The sequence below is a fragment of the Podarcis vaucheri genome (assembly GCF_965113315.1).
Source record: "Podarcis vaucheri genome assembly, chromosome: 1".
Classification (NCBI taxonomy): domain Eukaryota; kingdom Metazoa; phylum Chordata; class Lepidosauria; order Squamata; family Lacertidae; genus Podarcis; species Podarcis vaucheri.
In genome coordinates, this window is record NC_138759.1 from 133,578,179 (window position 1) to 133,597,714 (window position 19,536).

At 42.6% G+C, this 19,536-nt stretch overlaps 1 protein-coding gene across 6 annotated transcripts in view; it reads right to left on the reverse strand.

Annotated features, from left to right (window-relative positions):
- Window positions 1–1,402: 1,402 nt before the first annotated feature.
- The window catches only part of TRPM8 (transient receptor potential cation channel subfamily M member 8), an 80,769-nt gene continuing 62,635 nt past the window's right edge, over window positions 1,403–19,536 (reverse strand). For 3 of the 6 annotated variants that reach the window (XM_082228780.1, XM_082228779.1, XM_082228781.1), the window contains 8 exons: window positions 16,725–16,816; window positions 15,977–16,118; window positions 13,582–13,753; window positions 12,660–12,837; window positions 10,797–10,987; window positions 9,653–9,752; window positions 8,384–8,417; window positions 1,403–3,938 (listed from right to left, as the gene is read on the reverse strand). In XM_082228780.1, coding sequence (XP_082084906.1) covers window positions 3,888–3,938; window positions 8,384–8,417; window positions 9,653–9,752; window positions 10,797–10,987; window positions 12,660–12,837; window positions 13,582–13,753; window positions 15,977–16,118; window positions 16,725–16,816 — 960 coding nt within the window. In that variant the 3' untranslated portion in view covers window positions 1,403–3,887. Of the gene's footprint in view, window positions 3,939–8,383; window positions 8,418–9,444; window positions 9,753–10,198; window positions 10,323–10,796; window positions 10,988–12,659; window positions 12,838–13,581; window positions 13,754–15,976; window positions 16,119–16,724; window positions 16,817–19,536 lie in introns of those variants that run through there. The other 3 variants (XR_014221288.1, XM_082228778.1, XR_014221289.1) reach the window with 3 other exon arrangements.

Below are 19,536 nucleotides of genomic sequence, written 5' to 3' on the forward strand. Positions count from 1 at the left end.
CCAAGCTCTTCCTCTTCTTCTTCTTCTTCAGAGTGGGCGTCCCCTGCAGCAAGACCCAACTGCTTAGAAAAGGCCACCATCACGTATTTATTGGCCTTTCTGACCCAAGACCAAGATCTTCCCAAACATTCCAAAATCTAGCACTTCTGTGAGTCCGCAAAACACAAGCTGCATCCAACATGGAAAAGAGAGCAACCCTCTCTTCAGATATTATTTTTCCCCCTCAATAAAACGGATGGGTTAAACAAAAAACAAGTGCCAAATAATACCCTTCCTCCACATCTGTAAGAACTCAATCATTTTGTGTAGCGGCATCTACACTAAGGAACTCTCTGCCTATTGATATCAAGCAGGAGCCTTCATTGTACTCTTAGAAATGCTGAGATTAATCTGTTTTTATATTTTAACTTGTATATTTTAAAGTATTGTAATTTTTCTTGATTTTATTGTTTTATCTTTTTGTAAATTACTTTAAGGGTTTTCTTTGCAATCAAGCAGTGTGTGAATTTTATGAAATAAATAAATAAATAAATAACAACATTGAGTTATATTTCCAGCCCAAGTTTCTTTACATTTGATTTTTTTCAAGCTTCTGAATCATCCTGCTTTTCTCTGATGTCATGGAAGCTAGGAAAATGCTGTGTGTGTGTGTGTGTTTCATTTTTAAAAGAGGGACACTTTCTGGTTCTATTATTAACACCACCATAAATTAGGATTGTTCCGTAGTTACTCGTTACGTTGTTCCAAGCGCAATGAGCATTCTGAAATCTCTCTTGCCAATTCCGCCACCTAGTGGCTAGTTCATTAGTTTTATCCTGAAAGGCAAAAATGCATACAGGCAATGGCCTAACATAAACCTAGATTAGGTAGATAAATCCTACACACAAACACACATTACCCTTCCCATGTGAAACATAATACAGTATTGCTTTTTCAGTACCAATTCTAACTTTTTCTTTGAAGAACATCTAAAATGCAATGTTTTGTTTTATTTTATTGATTAAAAATGTGTTAGTAGGTTAATGGTTCAAGCCACCTATATGCCAACCAATCATAAATTCAGATGTCCCGTTAGCCATCCTCTATATACCTTTTAATAATACTCATATGAGAATATTTGGTGAGCTCCTGGGCTGAAAAAACTTGCCTCTGCACAGGTTTACAATTACTTAGCAGGAACTTGTAATAAAGTGTCATGGTGCTAACAGGCATGGAATTAACTCTTTATTGCCAAAAGTACAGTTACCAGTTAGGCAAATGATGACAGAAAGCAGCTGTTAATTTAAGATTTTTAAAAATCCATTCTAACCTACTAAACATGGTGATATACCACTTTCACAGACAGACTACATCAAAACATGATTATATGCAGCAGTAGATACATCTTCTATAGAGACAAACATAAGAAAACTAAACAGTTTATTTTGTTGTCCAACTTCTTCTGCACACACGACAATTTTTAAATTGTTTCCCCCAGTTTTTCTTGTCTACTACTAGCTAGATAGGACAAGTATTGTAACCTCAGTGCCAGAAATCTTGACTACCGCTGTGGTTTTATGTGGGGCTGCCCTCGGCTCTGGAAGCTCCAGCTAGTGCAGAATGCAGTGGGTAGATTGTTGATGGGGGCAGATGGCAGACAACATGTAACACCTCTGCTAAACAATCTGTGCTGGCTACCCATACGCTACCAGGTCAGATTTAAGCTTTTTATATTAACATACTTGGCTCCAGCATAACTTGGACCACCTTAGCAGAATCACTGAGATCTTCCAGAAGAGTCCTGCTAGTTCTCCTCTATGTTTCAGAAGCCCGACGGCCTTGTGAGGCAAGGTGGTCATGGTCTTATTCACATGGTTCAGAAGTATACAAAGGCAAGGAAGCTGCAATATAGAGATTTGTGTGGAAGTGGCAGCCCACATTTGTATGTTAGCACATCCTACAAGGAGATCAGAACAAATGACAAGATGTGCAAGATCTGACTAGCATCAGAAATCCCAGAATATGATGTATGTCAACATAAAGCATGAGAAACCAAATCAGAGGTGAGCAACAGGGGACACCAATTTGTAACAAGCCCCTTGTTTCCAAGGAAAAGCAACATTCCAGTAACTTGCTTTGAAATGCAACCAGGGTGACTGTGTCAAGTGGGAAGTGACAGAAGTGAATGAATGAAAGCAGCTGCTTGGCGTTGTTCACAAGGTCCCAACAAGTTTGATTAAGTGGGAAGGGTGGCCCTAGAGAGCTATGGACCTTTTCCCATGAAAAAGTAGCATTTTACATATCATTTAACTATTTTTTTACAATCTGCCTGTTATGTACTGAAGTTCTCACCCTGGGCCAGCCGGGGGATACTGTAGATAGTTTTCACTCAGACCCACATATGCAAATAAGGGTTCAAAAGTGACATTCAGTGATTGGATAGTTACAGAAAATGGTTACTGTTACGTTGTACTGGAGCTCTATATAATAAGCAGGCTGGCTGAACCCTTCAGTTCAGTCCTGTTCTGGCCTGTGAATAAACAAGAGCTGTTTGAAGAATCGCTGCGTCGTCTGATGTGTTCACCCACAACTTAACACTGCCCACTAAGCGGAATGCACCTTCAAATTCATTTGTTAGCAGGAGTGGGGGACCAAGAATCCCCTTCTCCTCCCAGGAGCCACATGCTAGTGGTGGGCAGGGCCAGAAACAAAGGAGGCAGCACAATGAAAGTACGCTAAATTAGCTTCTACACAACCTCTCACACACACACCCCTCTCTCCTCCGTCCAGGAAAGGAAGAGATCATCAGAGGCAAAAAAACTTCAAGGAGGTGCCTGGCTGGGGTGGAGAAGGCTGTGGCCTGGGAGAGTCCCAGGGGCCAGATAGAGGCCAAGAGGGCTGCCTTGGGCCCCTGGGACTGAGGGTCCCCACCCCTGAGCTCGTGCAGGGTGTGTTCTACTAGCTGGGGGAAATGAGAGACAGAATCAACTGCGGTGATCCTTACAAATAACCTTATGTAGGAAATCCAGCCATTTCTTAACTAGTTGTTTCTAAACCACCAGTTTCAAAACTGAGCGACATCACATCACTACAGTGGTACCTCAGGTTATATACACTTCAGGTTACATACGCTTCAGGTTACAGACTCCGCTAACCCAGAAATAGTACCTCAGGTTAAGAACTTTGCTTCAGGATGAGAACAGAAATCGTGCCCTGGTGGCGCGGCGGCAGCGGGAGGCCCCATTAGCTAAAGTGGTGCTTCATGTTAAGAACAGTTTCAGGTTAAGTACAGACCTCCGGAACGAATTACGGTAAGTACTTAACCCGAGGTACCACTGCACTTGTAAACTTAATTTTGGAGCTCTGGTTTCCCTGAAAGTTCCTCCTCAGACCTTGAAGTTTAGCTCAGCACCCCCAGAGACAAGGAGTAGGTGAATTATGGTTACTCTGTAGTGAGCAAATGATGTATCTGGCCACAGACAAAAGTTCAAAGAGTGTTAGGATTACAGGAATTCGGAAAGACCTCAAGCTTGAATGTGCCCTTACTTAGACAATTATCTAACTGCAGGGGTGGTGGGTCATCTGTAGCTGCTCTGGACTCCAGCAATTGTTCAGAAGAAATCAGGGGATCGTGTGATAATTTCTGCAAGCTTAAGCTTAGACAAATATTTGTCTATAATCAACAAATAGGCTCAGGAAGCTTCAGTACTGTAAGTTACATATAACAACTAATGATTGTATTGAAGAGTTAATTTTCTTGATCAAAACAGGAAGGTGGAATGTAATGAAGTCTCTTTCTTCCCTTTTGTACCAGATTTAGCACTTAAGCTGTTGCTTATTCAGTTACGTTCCACTTCTGCGCAAGCTTGTGCTGCTGGGAGAAGTTTCTTCTTCAATCCAGGAAGCTTTCATCTGAGTTTGTTTGCAAAATCTTTCAGAAGACCTTTCAGATCATTCAGCTTCAAATTAAAAACAAACAAACAAAAAGCATCTCATGAGAGGGTAACAAGCGCATGGAATTATAAGGCAACGGCAATCATTGTTACAATTCAAGCGCAGGATTTGTCTCCTGACTAGTAGAAGAGACTGCATAGAACTGTCTATAAGCTCAGCCTTAAACTAACCCAACTAAGTAGCAGATTCCAGTAACTCAGCTAATACTTTCTAGTTTGCAGGCATACACCATAAAATAACTTGCTGGTCATGCAATCTGAGCGCACCAAAATGAAGCTTACATTTTTGCAGTTGTCCTCTGAATTCAAGTGAGGAATGACACTGTCCTGTCTTGCTCCTATTTCTTTAGTGGAAGACAGATGGCAAGACCTGCCGTTGCTTCCCACAATTGCCACCCCCCCCCCCACAGATGCATCACTTTTTAAGAGGAGGGCCACCATAAGAGCTTAAAATCTACTCCTCATGTTGGATTATTGTTGTTGTTATTGTTATTTCCCAAATTTCTTAATCACCCTTCACCTGAGGATTGCAGGTCAGTTTACAATAATTAATAACAATAACACTTGTTACAGTGGTGCCTCGCAAGACGAAAAGAATCCGTTCTGTGATTCTCTTCGTCCAGCGGTTTCTTCGTCTTGCGAAGCAAGCCCATTGACGGATTAGCGGATTAGCGCTATTAGCACTATTAGTGGCTTTTAGCGTCTTATCTGCTGATCGGATCAGCTGATAAGCGGCTTAGAAAAAGGGGGGGAAGGGGGAAAAACCAGCAGGAACTTGCAAGACATTGTTGTCTTGCGAAGCAAGCCCATAGAGGATTCGTTTTGCGAAGCACCTCCAAAACGGAAAACTCTTTCGTCTAGCGGGTTTTCCGTCTTGCGAGGCATTCGTCTTGCGGGGCACCACTGTATTTAGACAGCACATATAAACTGTTCAAATTGCTTCACTTATATTACCTTATTAATCCTTACAACAGGCATACTATGATAGGTGTTTATTCAACAAAGGAATATGGTTGACACAACCCTTTGTTGTGACACTAACAGCAGGGCTGTGAGTGCTGAAGGCCGCTCCCTGAAAGGCCCTTTCCACCTGGCCTATGTAGCGGGACCCAGGCCCACCCTGCCCTAGTCCAGTGACTGCATTTAAATGATTTTAAATAGTTTTAATTTGCGGTGCTTTACATTTTGGTTTATCGTTTGGTTTTTGCTCTGTTGGGGGAGGGATTAATGTTTAGTAGGGGCTAGGGGTTAATTTAATTTTTAATATAACTGAATTGTTGTTAAAATAAAAAAAATTCCTTCCAGTAGCACCTTAAAGACCAACTAAGTTAGTTCTTGGTATGAGCTTTCGTGTGCATGCACACTTCTTCAGATACACGTGTATCTGAAGTGTTTCTGAAGAAGTGTGCATGCACATGAAAGCTCATACCAAGAACTAACTTAGTTGGTCTTTAAGGTGCTACTGGAAGGAATTTTTTTATTTTGACTATGGCAGACCAACATGGCTACCTATCTGTAACTGAATTGTTGTTGTTGTTTTTAAATTAGTTTCTATTGTTTTATAAAGTTTGTATTTGGTTCTGAAGGGGAGAGGGTCAAGGCTGCCGGGGAGTGGACCCCAGCCAACAGAATGGCTGGGGCAGGTTCCACAGTGGGTGGGATGCACTGGGACACCCGATCTCAGTGATGACGTGTAGGAGGAGGAGTTACGCTAAGACCAGACCATGTCATTACCGAGGAGGCAGGTTTAGTCATTGTTTGAAGACTATTCCTGCCTCTGGGTCTGGTCTTGACTGGATGGATACTGGATTCAAGAAGGGAGACCCACATGACCTGAAGTTGCTGCTGTGCAATGCCAGGTCAATGATTCACAAGACGGCTGTCTTCCACAACTTGATCGGGGATGGAGGACTTGACCTGGCATGAGTGACAGAGACTTGGTTGGATGAAGCAGATGGGTCTGTTCTTGCCGCTGCTTGTCCACCAGGTTTCTCTTATGCACAGCAACCCAGGTCATGTGGGCAGGGAGGGAGGGGGTTGCAGTGATTTTTAGGAGAACAACAACAAACCTCTGGTTATGTGAAACATTCAATAAACACACAAGACGTAACCAGCTGTACGTTTGAAAAAATGATATATATTATTCATTGTATTGAATTGTTGATTTCAACAGAAGTAGCTCATAAAGTTCAACAAATAAAGTAGAAGACCCAGTGGATCAGTTCATTCTCTAGTCAGTTTATGAATAAGGTCCATATATGTGAAAATGTCTATTCCACCTATCTGTTCATAGAGTCCAACAATCCACACAAAAGGTTGTTGCAGTTCCACAGAATCCTTTCACAGAGTCTAAATCCATATGCACCAATATATCTTTAAATGACTTAGTGTGTCGTTTGACAAAAAGGGGGATATTCTCACACCCAGGGATGTCCTTAAGAATATGCCAATTGTGTCTAATAATTTTCTCAATTTCAAAAGTCATATGGTTGTATTCTAGGGAAGCATAAATATGTGAAGATCTAGTCTTTACATGTGAACCAGATGTAAGAAGGGTCGATCTCTTTCTTAATTGTGTTTTTTGAATGGCAGATGTTATTACAGAGTTCGGATACCCTTGTTGTATTAAGGATGTAGAAAGCAAATTGTTGTTGTTTAGTCTTTTAGTCGTGTCCGACTCTTCGTGACCCCATGGACCAGAGCACGCCAGGCACTTCTGTCCTCCACTGCCTCCCGCAGTTTGATCAAACTCATGCTGGTAGCTTCAAGAACACCATCCAACCATCTCATTCTCTGTCGTCCCCTTCTCCTTGTGCCCTCCATCTTTCCCAACATCAGGGTCTTTTCCAGGGAGTCTTCTCTTCTCATGAGGTGGCCAAAGTATTGGAGCCTCAGCTTCACGATCTGTCCTTCCAGTGAGCGCTCAGGGCTGATTTCCTTCAGAATGGAGAGGTTTGATCTTCTTGCAGTCCATGGGACTCTCAAGAGTCTCCTCCAGCACCATAATTCAAAAGCATCAATTCTTCGGCGATCAGCCTTCTTTATGGTCCAGCTCTCACTTCCATACATCACTACTGGGAAAACCATGGCTTTTACTATACGGACCTTTGCTGGCAAGGTGATGTCTCTGCTTTTTAAGATGTTGTCTAGGTTTGCCATCGCCTTTCTCCCAAGGAGCAGGCGTCTTTTAATTTCGTGACTGCTGTCACCATCTGCACTGATCATGGAGCCCAAGAAAGTAAAATCTCTCACTGCCTCCATTTCTTCCCCTTCTATTTGCCAGGAGGTGATGGGCCCAGTGGCCATGATCTTCGTTTTTTTGATGTTGAGCTTCAGACCATATTTTGCGCTCACCTCTTTCACCCTCATTAAAAGGTTCTTTAATTCCTCTTCACTTTCTGCCATCAAGGTTGTGTCATCTGCATATCTGAGGTTGTTGATATTTCTTCCGGCAATCTTAATTCCGGCTTGGGATTCATCCAGCCCAGCCTTTCGCATGATGAATTCTGCATATAAGTTAAATAAGCAGGGAGACAATATACAGCCTTGCCGTACTCCTTTCCCAATTTTGAACCAATCAGTTGTTCCATATCCAGTTCTAACTGTAGCTTCTTGTCCCACATAGAGATTTCTCAGGAGACAGATGAGGTGATCAGGCACTCCCATTTCTTTAAGAACTTGCCATAGTTTGCTGTGGTCAACACAGTCAAAGGCTTTTGCATAGTCAATGAAGCAGAAGTAGATGTCTTTCTGGAACTCTCTAGCTTTCTCCATTATCCAGCGCATGTTTGCAATTTGGTCTCTGGTTCCTCTGCCTCTTCTAAATCCAGCTTGCACTTCTGGGAGTTCTCGGTCCACATACTGCTTGAGCCTTCCTTGTAGAATTTTAAGCATAACCTTGCTAGAAAGCAAATTAGAATGGACTTTAAAGTATTTTGGGTCCGATGAATTGCATTTTAGTATTAGAAACCGACCTAAGGGAAGGTTATCACGGAGATGTTTGGGATGATTAGATCTATAATGTAACAAGGAATTTCTATCTGTGCTTTTCTTATAAGGACGTACTTTAATTCTTGACTCATCCACAATAATTTCTAAATCATTTGTAAATACCTAATTCATTTGAGATCTTCATGGGTTTATACTGGAAGGCTGCATATTACTACCATTACTGTTATTATTTTTATTACCATATTTACTGAAATGTAATGTGCACCTTTTTTGGTGAAATTACATTGGGGAAATTAGGGTGTGAATTAGATTTGATACCGCATTTACATTCACCAGCAAATACTTTTTTGGTTTCAAGGTTCTGAAAATTGAGGTGTGCATTAGATTCAATGGTGCATTAGATTTGCATAAATACAGCAGTTTTCAACAGCAAATAAACAAAACAATAAGTTTTACCCATACTACTATTATTATTAATAATAATAATAATAATAATGTACCTTCATATCCAGTTGTCTAAATCGTTGGGCCATTCTGTAAAAGGAAACATAACCATCAGGAATGAAGCTTTGATTTCTGGATGTCTTAACTAGAGACACAAATCTAGCCAGGGGTGCCAACCTCAATAAAACATTTGTGGGGTGGGGACACAATCATAATCCCCGCATAATCAATCACATGACGTGGTGCATGAACACCATTTGACTAGCAAGGCCCATCAACTGGGGAGCAGCCCCCTCAAATATTTTCCTGGGGCCCAAAGCCCCCAAAGCCCTAGGAGTTGTCTCCTATGGATGTAGCCATGCAACCTATAATGTAATCCTTAAAGGTAAAGGGACCCCTGACCATTAGGTCCAGTCGTGACCGACTCTGGGGTTGCAACGCTCATCTTGCTTTATTGGCTGAGGGAGCCGGCGTACAGCTTCCGGGTCATATGACCAGCATGACTAAGCCACTTGTGGTGAACCAGAGCAGCGCACGGAAACGCCGTTTACCTTCCCACCAGAGCGGTACCTATTTATCTACTTGCACTTTGACGTGCTTTCGAACTGCTAGGTGGGCAGGAGCAGGGACCGAGCAACAGGAGCTCACCCCGTCGCAGGGATTCGAACCGCCAACCTTCTGATCGGCAAACCCTGGGCTCAGTGGTTTAGACCACAGTGCCATCCGCGTCCCTGATGTAATCCTTAGGAGAGTCCTTACTCCCTCTCTGCACGCCAAGGATGCATCTTCTCAGATGTTGCCACAAAACACATGTGCGCATTATCTAAAAAACAAAGTACCTGTGCTTCTTGTTTTACCTATTTGTAAATTTAATCAGTTAATAGCCTTGTACAATTAATTGATTAAAATTTATTTAATCAGGTTGAAGTCCTACATTATACATAAATGAGATAGAGTTTAAAATAAAAACTAAAGCTACTCATTTCAAATTTAGTTTTGTTTCGTTCTAGTGCCGTTACTTAAAATATACTTTCATCATTGCGCTGGTGGCTTTGGGGTTAATTACCTATGCTATTTTTAAAATGTTGGACACAGTTAACATCTATAGCCATATTTTGGAATCTTTACAAGTTGGATTGTATTATTAAGCACCAGAACTCTTCTAACTGTTCATTCTTAAATGGAAAGCCAATATATATATGAATCAATTGAAGAAATCTTTAAGAACATGAAGCACTGCAAGGTCTCCAGTATGGGTTTCAGAATAAAATATAGGCTCTGAAGTTTGATTAGATGGGAAAGACAAAGAAAGCAAGAAAACATACTCTTCTGATGAGTCAGTAGCCTTGATATTGATTTTTACTAGATAATTTTCTTTCATGACAGCTTCCCATGCCAGCGTTTCATTATCTTCGTTTTTTGAACCTTCAAGATATAAAATCCACACAAAATTGGAACATGGGCATATTTATTGACAAAGCAGAGAAAGAGCTATTGAATGCAGCTGAAACAGTGACCTCAGTTTGTTTCAGAAGATCTGATGCTATTACAGCTCAATTCAGAAGACAGACCAGAAAAAAGCCCTATTGAGTTCAGCTAAGTGTGTCTTAGTTTAACCCAGTACAGTGGTATCTTGGCTCTCAAATTCAATCCGTTCCAGAAGTCCGTTCCAAAACCAAAGCATTCCAAAACCAAGGTACACTTTCCCATAGAAAGTATTGCAACCCCTAAAACAGCAATTTAACATGAATTTTACTATCTAACGATACCATTGATCCATAAAATGAAAGCAATAATCTATGTACTGGACTATAAAATAAATAAGACAGTATTGTAGATGATTAAAAATAAAAATTAATTTTTTTTCTTACCTGCACTGATGATAGTCATTGTATGGATGGGGGGGCTTTTATCCATTTCCGCAGTCACACAATCAGTCTATCAGTAGCTGAACTGGGTTCCACACAGTCACAAAAACAAATGAACTGAAAAAGCCTCAAAAAGAAAAACGCAAAATAAATAGCAAAAACAAATGTGCCAAACTTAATCGGTTCCGGAAGCCTGTTTGACTTCCGAAATTTTCTCAGCTTCTGATTGGGACATGTGCCCTGGAAACAATAGCTGACAGCGGAATCAGACATTCAGTTTCTGAAATACGTTTGAAAACCGGAACACTTACTTCTGGGTTTTTGGCATTTGGGAACCAATGTGTTTGAGTACCAAGGCGTTTGAGAACCAAGGTACCACTGTATTGGAAACCATTTTCTCTTTAGCTAGTTTTCTCTTTAGCACCCCATACTTCGTTCCAATGAAGGGCCATTTTTACATGGAGACCCTTTCAGATGTAGTAACTCTCAAAATGAAAGTGCAACATTGGACAAACAATTGTCTGAGAAGCCTTCATACACTTCTGTGACTCCTACCCTTCCTCCCATAAATTGTTACTGTGCAAAATACCGCATTACTTACAACAAATTGACGGCTGTTTACATTCATTTTTACAGCAGCATTTTAAAAGTTTCCTCATCACCATGTAGATATAGGCAAAGATGACAAAAGGAAATGGTATAGTTAAGCGGCTGCAGTACTCTTGAATCAGAAAGTAGCGCTGGAACTTCCATACTTGGTCATTGTTCTCTTGAACCGATCCAACAGTATAACTAATGGATAGATTAACACAGGGAGTTATTAGTTCCATATCTACGTTTGCTCCTTATCTAATATGTCAAAATCAGCACATACTTCACTTTTCAGTAAGGGTTGGTGGTAATGGATCAATTACAGGGACTATGAAAGCCTCAAGATTTCCAAGCTGGAGGGGAGTTCACACTAGTGTTATGAGTTTGCAGGGGGCAGAGTCTCCTAAAAGTCCTAGGAACCAGATCCCCACCCCAACCCCACCCCAAAAATTGTAAGGTAAAGTTAAAGGGACCCCTGACCATTAGGTCCAGTCGCAGATGACTCTGGGGTTGCAGCACTCATCTTGCTTTATTGGCCAAGGGAGCCGGCGTACAGCTTCCATTGTTCAGTCCGGACACTGAGGTCCAGCGCTGAACCGCAATGGCGGTTCCCTCATTGCAAGAAGCGAACTTACAGGGAACCAGCAGAGAGCCTTTTCGGTAGTGGTGCCTGCCCTGTGGAACACCCTCCTACCAGATGTCAAGGAAATAAATATCTGACTTTTAGAAGACATCTGAAGGCAGCCCTGTTTAGGGAAGCTTTTAATATTTGATGAATTATTGATTTTTAATATTTTGCTGGAAGCCACCCAGAGTGGCTGGGGAAACCCAGCCAAATAGGCGGATTATAAGTTATGTTTTATATTATTATTATTATTATTATTATTATTATTATTATTATTATTATCTCAGTATATTGACAGTAGAAAGGGCAGTTAGGGAAACAGTGGCAAGCAGAGGAGCAGCTGTGTAAAAGTCTTGCTTTGAACTAGTGTATCTCAATTTCATCAAGATCGGAGCCACCCCACTTACTGTGAAATCCTACACATGTTTATTAAGAAGTAAGTCCTGCTGTGTTCAAGGGAGCGTATGCCCAGGAGTGTGTGCATAAGACTGCAGCATAAGAATCCATTTCTATTCAAAATCACATTGCATTGACAAAGAATAACTTTGCAGAAAACAGTGAAGTAATTTGACAGTTTGCGATGGTAATGTTATTTCACCAAAAAATGGCTATTGGTTGCTGACGTGCTGCTGATACCACATCACTAATTAAAATGCATTGGTAATTACAACCTTACTTGTGGAGATTAAAATCATATGTTGGATTGAAATTAATCCTATTCTAAACTGTTTAACCATTGAAAGAGAACTAAAAATAGGTGACTGGTGTGATCCAGTCCGCTGCATTTCCAAAACAATTTGTAGGCAGCTAGAACTCATGTTAAGGGTAAAGGGACCCCTGACCATTAGGTCCAGTTGTGGCCGACTCAAGGGTTGCAGCGCTCATCTCGCTTTACTGGCCGAGGGAACCAGTGTACAGCTTCCAGGTCATGTGGCCAGCATGACTAAGCCGCTTCTGGCGAACCAGAGCAGTGCACGGAAACGCCATTTACCTTCTCGCTGGAGCGGTACCTCTTTATCTACTTGCACTTTGACGTCCTTTCGAACTGCTAGGTTGGCAGGAGCTGGGACTGAACAATGGGAGCTCACCCCGTCGCGGGGATTCGAACCGCCGACCTTCTGATCGGCAAGTCCTAGGCTCTGTGGTTTAGACCACAGCGCCACCCGCGTCCCAGAACTCATGTTAAGAAGAGTGAAAAACCATCAGCCACACCCTGTGGCGTTACACCCAGCACATCAGTCTACATACCCAAACATGGCTATTAATAAGTTAACCAGGAGAATATTGGTGGACAGCATGTAGATGCACACTAGTGGAATGGTGATCCACTCTGGGAATCGGGGAACATTGTTGGAATCCACTTCTACACACAGAGGCTTCGATTCATTCCCAGTGACAGTACACTGATCACTCTCCAATGTGGTACCTATCATGAAAGGAACAGAAAAGACTCCTGAAATTCCAAAGCTCTTGTTAAGATTATGACACCAAACTCATGACATGTGTTGTCAGCACATTCTTTAGTGCTACTGGCACCTTTGTCTCTGCTGGATTTTGCTGAGCTAATCTAGTTGCCTAATAGGAGTGCATAAAGCTAGAATCCTATACAGATAACTTTGTGAAAATTGTACATTGTAGAGATTACTGTGCAGAAGTGAATACCTGCTGAGCAAAGATGTGCCCAGAAAACAGAATCCCCATGTGGCTGGCTGCACAATTTAGTACTAAACTGCATCCCATTGTAACATACTCACAATACAACTCTGAATGAGATTTTATTCAGCATGCAGACTTTTGCCACTCCAGTCTTCCTTCTGGCCCTACAAGGAAAGTGACTGGCATAGTCCCAGCATGGATTGTGCAGGTGGTGTGGGCCGATTCAATTTGGATGGATCATGACCTGAACTGAACATAAGTCCACTTTACAAGACCACCTGAGAGCTCTAGTGCCCTGGTCATCTGTGAACTCCAGACTGATTTCAGTAAGCCTCTGTGATACTGAAAGAGATACCTGAATTCTAGCAGCACATGTTTCCCACTAAAACAGAAGGGGGGGTGATGAGCTTTGGGCTCCTTAAGGACTGTGCTCCTATCTCCTTATTACTCTGACCCATTGTTCATTGGGATTCATTGTTCATTGTTCATTGGGATTGTATCTTAAGATGGATACCGTCAATATCTGTAGGATAGTGGCCAAACATTACAAGGTAAGGCTCATAGACAACAGATCGAAATATCCATTCCCAGCGGTGTTCATTCTTCCGCAGGATCCCTTGTCTGGCTACACCAAAAGCCACCATCCACACCGCAAAGAGGAACAGGAAGAAAAAGACATCAATCAGCTGTGAAAGGGAACATTTAAAACACAAGTCAGGATGATTCTGTTAAGTCATTCCACGCATAAGGCTAAGGGGGAAAAGATTAAAAAAACAACACTCAGGCAACTGTCTCTTGCTTCTCACTGTGCATTTATGAGAAAATCTCGCTTGGCTGCTTTGCAGAGGCCATGCACTCCTTGTTGTTTATTTTGAAATCATGTTGTTTATTTGAAATCAGAGCAATGTGCATGCTTCCAAGGCAGGGATGCAGAAGCTGTAGCCTTCCAGATATTGGGCCACAGTCCCTGGCCAATGGGCCACGATGGCTAGAGATGATGGGAATTGGAGTCCAACAACACCTGGAAGGCACCAGACTCCACACACACACACCCAGCTCTGCCCTAGAGGATACAGCCAGGACAGATGCTCCTGTAGCCAGCTAAGTCCAGCACATAATTGCCCAAGTAAGCACTCTATTCACTTGAGTATATAACCATGGAAATGAGTGCTCACGAGAGCTTGCAGTGGCTACTTAGATTAGGTGGGGGTTTTTATTTTATTTTTAATCACAATATATACTTTCACTAGATCACAGAAGTAGCTCCTCCAAAGAGAAGAAGTCCCCTATCAGATGAAAACTAGCATGTGGAATAACAGATGGCAAATGATTCAACATCTGCAGTGGCTCCTAACGCCTAGTGTAGATTACACAGCAGTGTAGCGTGATGTGCCTGCATCCGGGGCACGCAGGGTGTGGAGGGTGAAGGGAGCCTGCCATGCTAGCCCAGCCCTCGCCACCAATGCCACTGGAGCAACCCCTCTCCTGCACCAGAGCCAAGGGGGGCGCTCAGCTGGCTGACACAGCCCCTCCCCAACACCGGCAGAGAAGAGTGGCCGTGCTGCAGTCGCCCCTTGTCCACCTCCCTCCATCTGCGCACGCTCACCATCCAGGGAGTGCACTGAGCAAGGAGCAGTGATCTCTGGCCGGGTGGCCATTCAGCAATGGGGCTGGGGGTGCAGCAGTGAGGCTAGGCTGGGCTCTGGAGCCCAGAGACCCCTGGCAGCAGGCAGGGAAGGACAGGGAGCCAAGGACAGGACCCAGCAGGATGTGCCTGGGCGGGACAGGAATCATGGCAAAAGCCAGCGCCCACTAAAATTGTGAGCCCAGGGCCCAGGACCTCCTGAGTGCTACACCCCCGAGTGTACATGTCTTCCTGGCTTGGGAAGGAGTTGTGGCCAGCACCGATGCCTGTTCTGCTACATATAGTAATGTGAAAATGAAGTTTCAGCCCAAAACACTTGTGTAAGTGCTGCCAAACTATAAGACACATTTCTTTCCTTGTTCAATGAAGGTATAAGATCAATGATGGCAAGATTTTGCAAAAAGTATCTGCAGATGTGTCACATGCACACAGACCCACCTCTCATGACAAGAAACCAATTGCCAGCTGGGATGGGGTTTGGTGATGTTATGTATTGAAGTTATCACCATAACTGTTAACTTTCAGATTTGAAAATAAAGGATCAGCAGCCTCACCTGTCCCGGGGACAGTCTACGGGATATCTAACAATCCGGGATAGCAGCGGGAAGCAGCGGGAAATGGTGCTGGAATAAGGGAATTTCCCACAAAAAAAGGGAAGGTTGACAGCTATGGTTATCACCCTGGCCACCAGGGGTATCATGTACTATATATAGTTTTCACTCAGGTCCACGTCAGTTAGTTTAGGCGGGAAACCCTTGGTTGTTGTTGTTACAATGTTGACAGCCGGGTGCCTATAAAAGCAGGCCGGCTGAGCTGTTTGCTGTTCAGTTCAGTTCCAGCTTACTATAAAGAACCACTTGGAGAAATCTCTGTGTCGTCTGCTTTGTCAACCCACTACTTAATAGGTGACACAACCTCCAGCTCTCTGTAGCACAGCAATTGGCTGTAGAGCAGCAAAGTATTGCTGGCCTCAGATCTGAGCCCTATAAGGGATGTTCTGTCTTGTAATTCAGGGCTGTTGCTGAAGATTCGTCACAGAGGTTTGACTGACAGGCACTGCAGAGTTCCTGCACTAACGTCCCTTTGCAGAGGATTAATCATGAATCAATCTATCAGCACACAGATGACAGAATGAAAATGGTAGGCCCAAACCAGATAGTCGTTCTCTGGTTAAACTTTTATTTACACAGAGAGACCTCTGGGAGACTCAGGCTTGAGTCACACAACAATTACATTTTATATTGAATCAATCCATAGTCCTTACCATTCTCTGAAGCATAATGATCTTGGGTCCTAGATTCCTGCTTACAGTGAAAATATGGATGAGTCTTAGAGTGAAAATAATGTAATCCAGGCAAAAAATTACTCTGCCAGAATACCAGGATGCCTCATTTGAAGAATGGAGCCTGTGCAAATAAACAGATATACAAAAATTCCAGTTTTCAGTGTTCCCAATTAATAATATCAACTTGGGCACAATTTGTTTTCTCTCAGACCAGATGTTATGACAGGGTGACAGCTTCCAACCCCATTTCCCCCAAATACCTCAGCTTCACCCCAGGAAGCATCACCTTATATCATTATCATTATCATAGCATGTTTGTCTAGTGCAGGGGTCTGCAACCCGCGGCTCCGGAGCCGCATGTGGCTCTTTTACACCTTTGCCGTGGCTCCGGGCGCGGGGAGGAGGCGCATTGTGCGCCCTGACACTCCCCACTGTGGCGGGCGCTGTACTGGCTGTGACGTTGCATGGGGGCAGTGTGTGCGTTAGTCACGCACCGTCCCGACGTCACCTTCCCGGTTTTGCGGCTCCCAGTTTTTTTCCCCTTCAGAAACGGGTCCAAGTGGCTCTTTTTGTCTTAAAGGTTGCAGACCCCTGGTCTAGTGCAGCCTCTCCATCTTGCATCCCAGCTGTTGCTGGACTATAATTCCCATCCTCCCTGACCACTGGTCTAGTAGCTTTGCAGAAAACAAACCCAGCTGCAGTAATGGCCGGACCTGTTACAACTCACCTGAACACAATTCCTATTATGAAGTAAAAAATCCCAAGGGTGTCCATAACATTCCACAAGTCGGAAAAGTACTTACTACCGTTCATATACCACTAAAGAGGAAAAAGAAGACAAAAGTCACCAAACAAAGGGAGGAGTTCTGAATCCCACAGAGCAGAGTAAGCTGTTAGAATTGGTTGGACTCCAGTCGTCAGAGATTATGGGAGTCACAGCCCGGAGGGCACCACGTTGGCTACTCCTGCCATAATCTAACCATACCACAAACCAACCTTATTTACAATTCATAGCCTTACTATCTAAATTAACATTGCTCATTGAGAAATCGTGACTCAAGAAGCTAAGAGAAGAAGAGCGAGTGCAGTGCTGGACTAAGAGCTGGGAGGCCAGGCAGGGCTGCCATCTCAACTCAGCCCTGAAGCTCCCTGGGCCAGTCACTGCCTCTCTGCCTTACCTACCGCACAGGGCTGTTGTGAGGGTAATATGGAGAGGTCCTTGGAAGAAAGGTGGGATATAAAAGCATAAATAAACAACATACCCTGCTGCCTAATCTTATGCCTGCTTATGCAGAAGTAAATCCCATTTTGTTCAGCAGGACTTTCTCCCAAGTAAGTGTGCAAAGCAAACTAGCTAATAATATCTTATAGCTGCAACATTTTTAGTATAATTAAGTCTGTAGTCTGCTGGCAGTAGGAGAACAATATGGGTATGTCTTTAAGTTAACATCTTACATTAAAAACCTGACAGTACCAAACTATCGAAGGCTTTTCACCAAAGCCAGACTAAACGTCTTTCCTTCTGCAGTGTTGGATGGCAGGTTGAGAGGAGTTCCCTACCAGGACAGACTTTGCTCGTGTGTTCAAGACATCGATTCCATAAAACATATTTTGTTGCATTGTGCAAAATATGAGCAAGCCAGGGCTGAACTGATACTACCATTGCTGGCATCTTTCCTGGGAAAATCAGAGGCTCACTATGTCAGGTTCCTATTGGAAGACTGGACAAATGCTAGAACATTAGCAGTGGCAAAGTTTTTATTGGTGGTTGCAAGAACAAATGATCCCTATATTCTAAACAAAATGCTTGTTTAACTTGGAGGTAGGCTGTATGAATTGTGTACTGCTTTGTAATGATTTGTTGGGTCTCTGGACTGTAATAAAGGTTGATGGTGATGATTAGTATAATTAAAACAATTAAATACAAACAAAAGGACAATACATAAGATGTCAAACAGTAAGGACATTGATTAAGAGTCTTCTCTGGACTCCTCAACTAAGCACAGATTTCCCCTGTATATCATACTGTTTTTATGTACCGTCTTTAATACAATCTCATTGTAACCCCTTGTAAAAAATAATGACCATGCCTTGAAGAAGACCATCACGGATCCAACTGCACTAGAATGTGCCAGATCCCTTGTGTCAGATCCACCAGCTCAACGATGTTCCTTCTTTTTAGAAATACTTCTGGCAGCTTTCATTCATCTCATTTGCTTCTTTCCTATCTAACATTGTCAAATGTTTTCCTATGAATACTGATTTGCATAGCCTTTTCATGAGTTCATTTCCCCACCTTGTGACCCATGAGCCTAGTATGACTTTGTGGATGGCAACTGGGAGTATCAACTGGAAAGCAAGGCAACGAGATTGCCAAGCAGACCCATGACAGGCTGTGTGCAAATATTTATGCAACCCAGAGATGTTACAGGGATCTGGGAATATGCAGCTGCAAAATTACACACAGAATCTGTACTTGTGCAAAAATACACATCAGATGGATGTGTGGCTGCTGTAAACACACATCTAAGCTCAGGAATGCTATCATATATTAGGAGCTGAAATGTAAATGTTTCTTAAACTGTGCAAAAACACCCCAGTATAAATAAACCTAGTCCTAGCTCAAGTTTTATTATGAAACAGTGACATCTATTGGCATATAGAAACATTTATAACTTGTTTTGCTCTCAGTACCTCAAAGATGCTTCTAACACACTCTTAATGCGTTAGGAAAAGACTGAGTTCGGCTTTTTATAGCTGTCTTACTTCAAATATTCAGTCTTAGCAGTTACCTTCTCATCTGCAAATCATTAATTTTCTCCATTAACATCAAAATCTAGTCAAAATAAAAAAAAATCCTTCCAGTAGCACCTTAAAGACCAACTAAGTTAGTTCTTGGTATGAGCTTTCGTGTGCATGCACACTTCTTCAGATACACTGAAACAGAAGTTGTCAGATCCTTCTATATAGTGAGAAGATGGGGAGGGGTATTACTCAGAAGGGTGGTGGGAATGGGAGATTGGCAGATAGCCTGTTGACGACTCTTAACGACTGCAATAGGTCTTACAGGAAAAGGCAAGGGGTGTATAATTATACATCATGTATAATGTATAATGGATTCTTATCTCATTATACATGACTAAGCCATTTTTCACCTTCTCACCCCTTGCCTTTTCCTGTAAGACCTATTGCAGTCGTTAAGAGTCGTCAACAGTCTCATCTCAGCTATCTGCCAATCTCCATAGTGTAACACAGAGCCTACACAGATATAACAGACCTTTACCAGGATAAATGATTTGCTGCCTTAAAGCAGTCCATGTATAGCCTCATAGACTGGGGTACAATGGAAGCAGTGGCAAATTGCAACCTCAGCAGAGATACTATAAATTAATCCATGAACTCAGGTTAAGTAATAATGGCCTGGATATAATTCCAAATGCTCTAGTGGGACCTTCATGGAAAATCAAGAAAACGTTAGATTTCAACTCCACTGGAGCCCCATTCAAGTGTACTGATTCTGTGTTAAATCAACCTGCAAG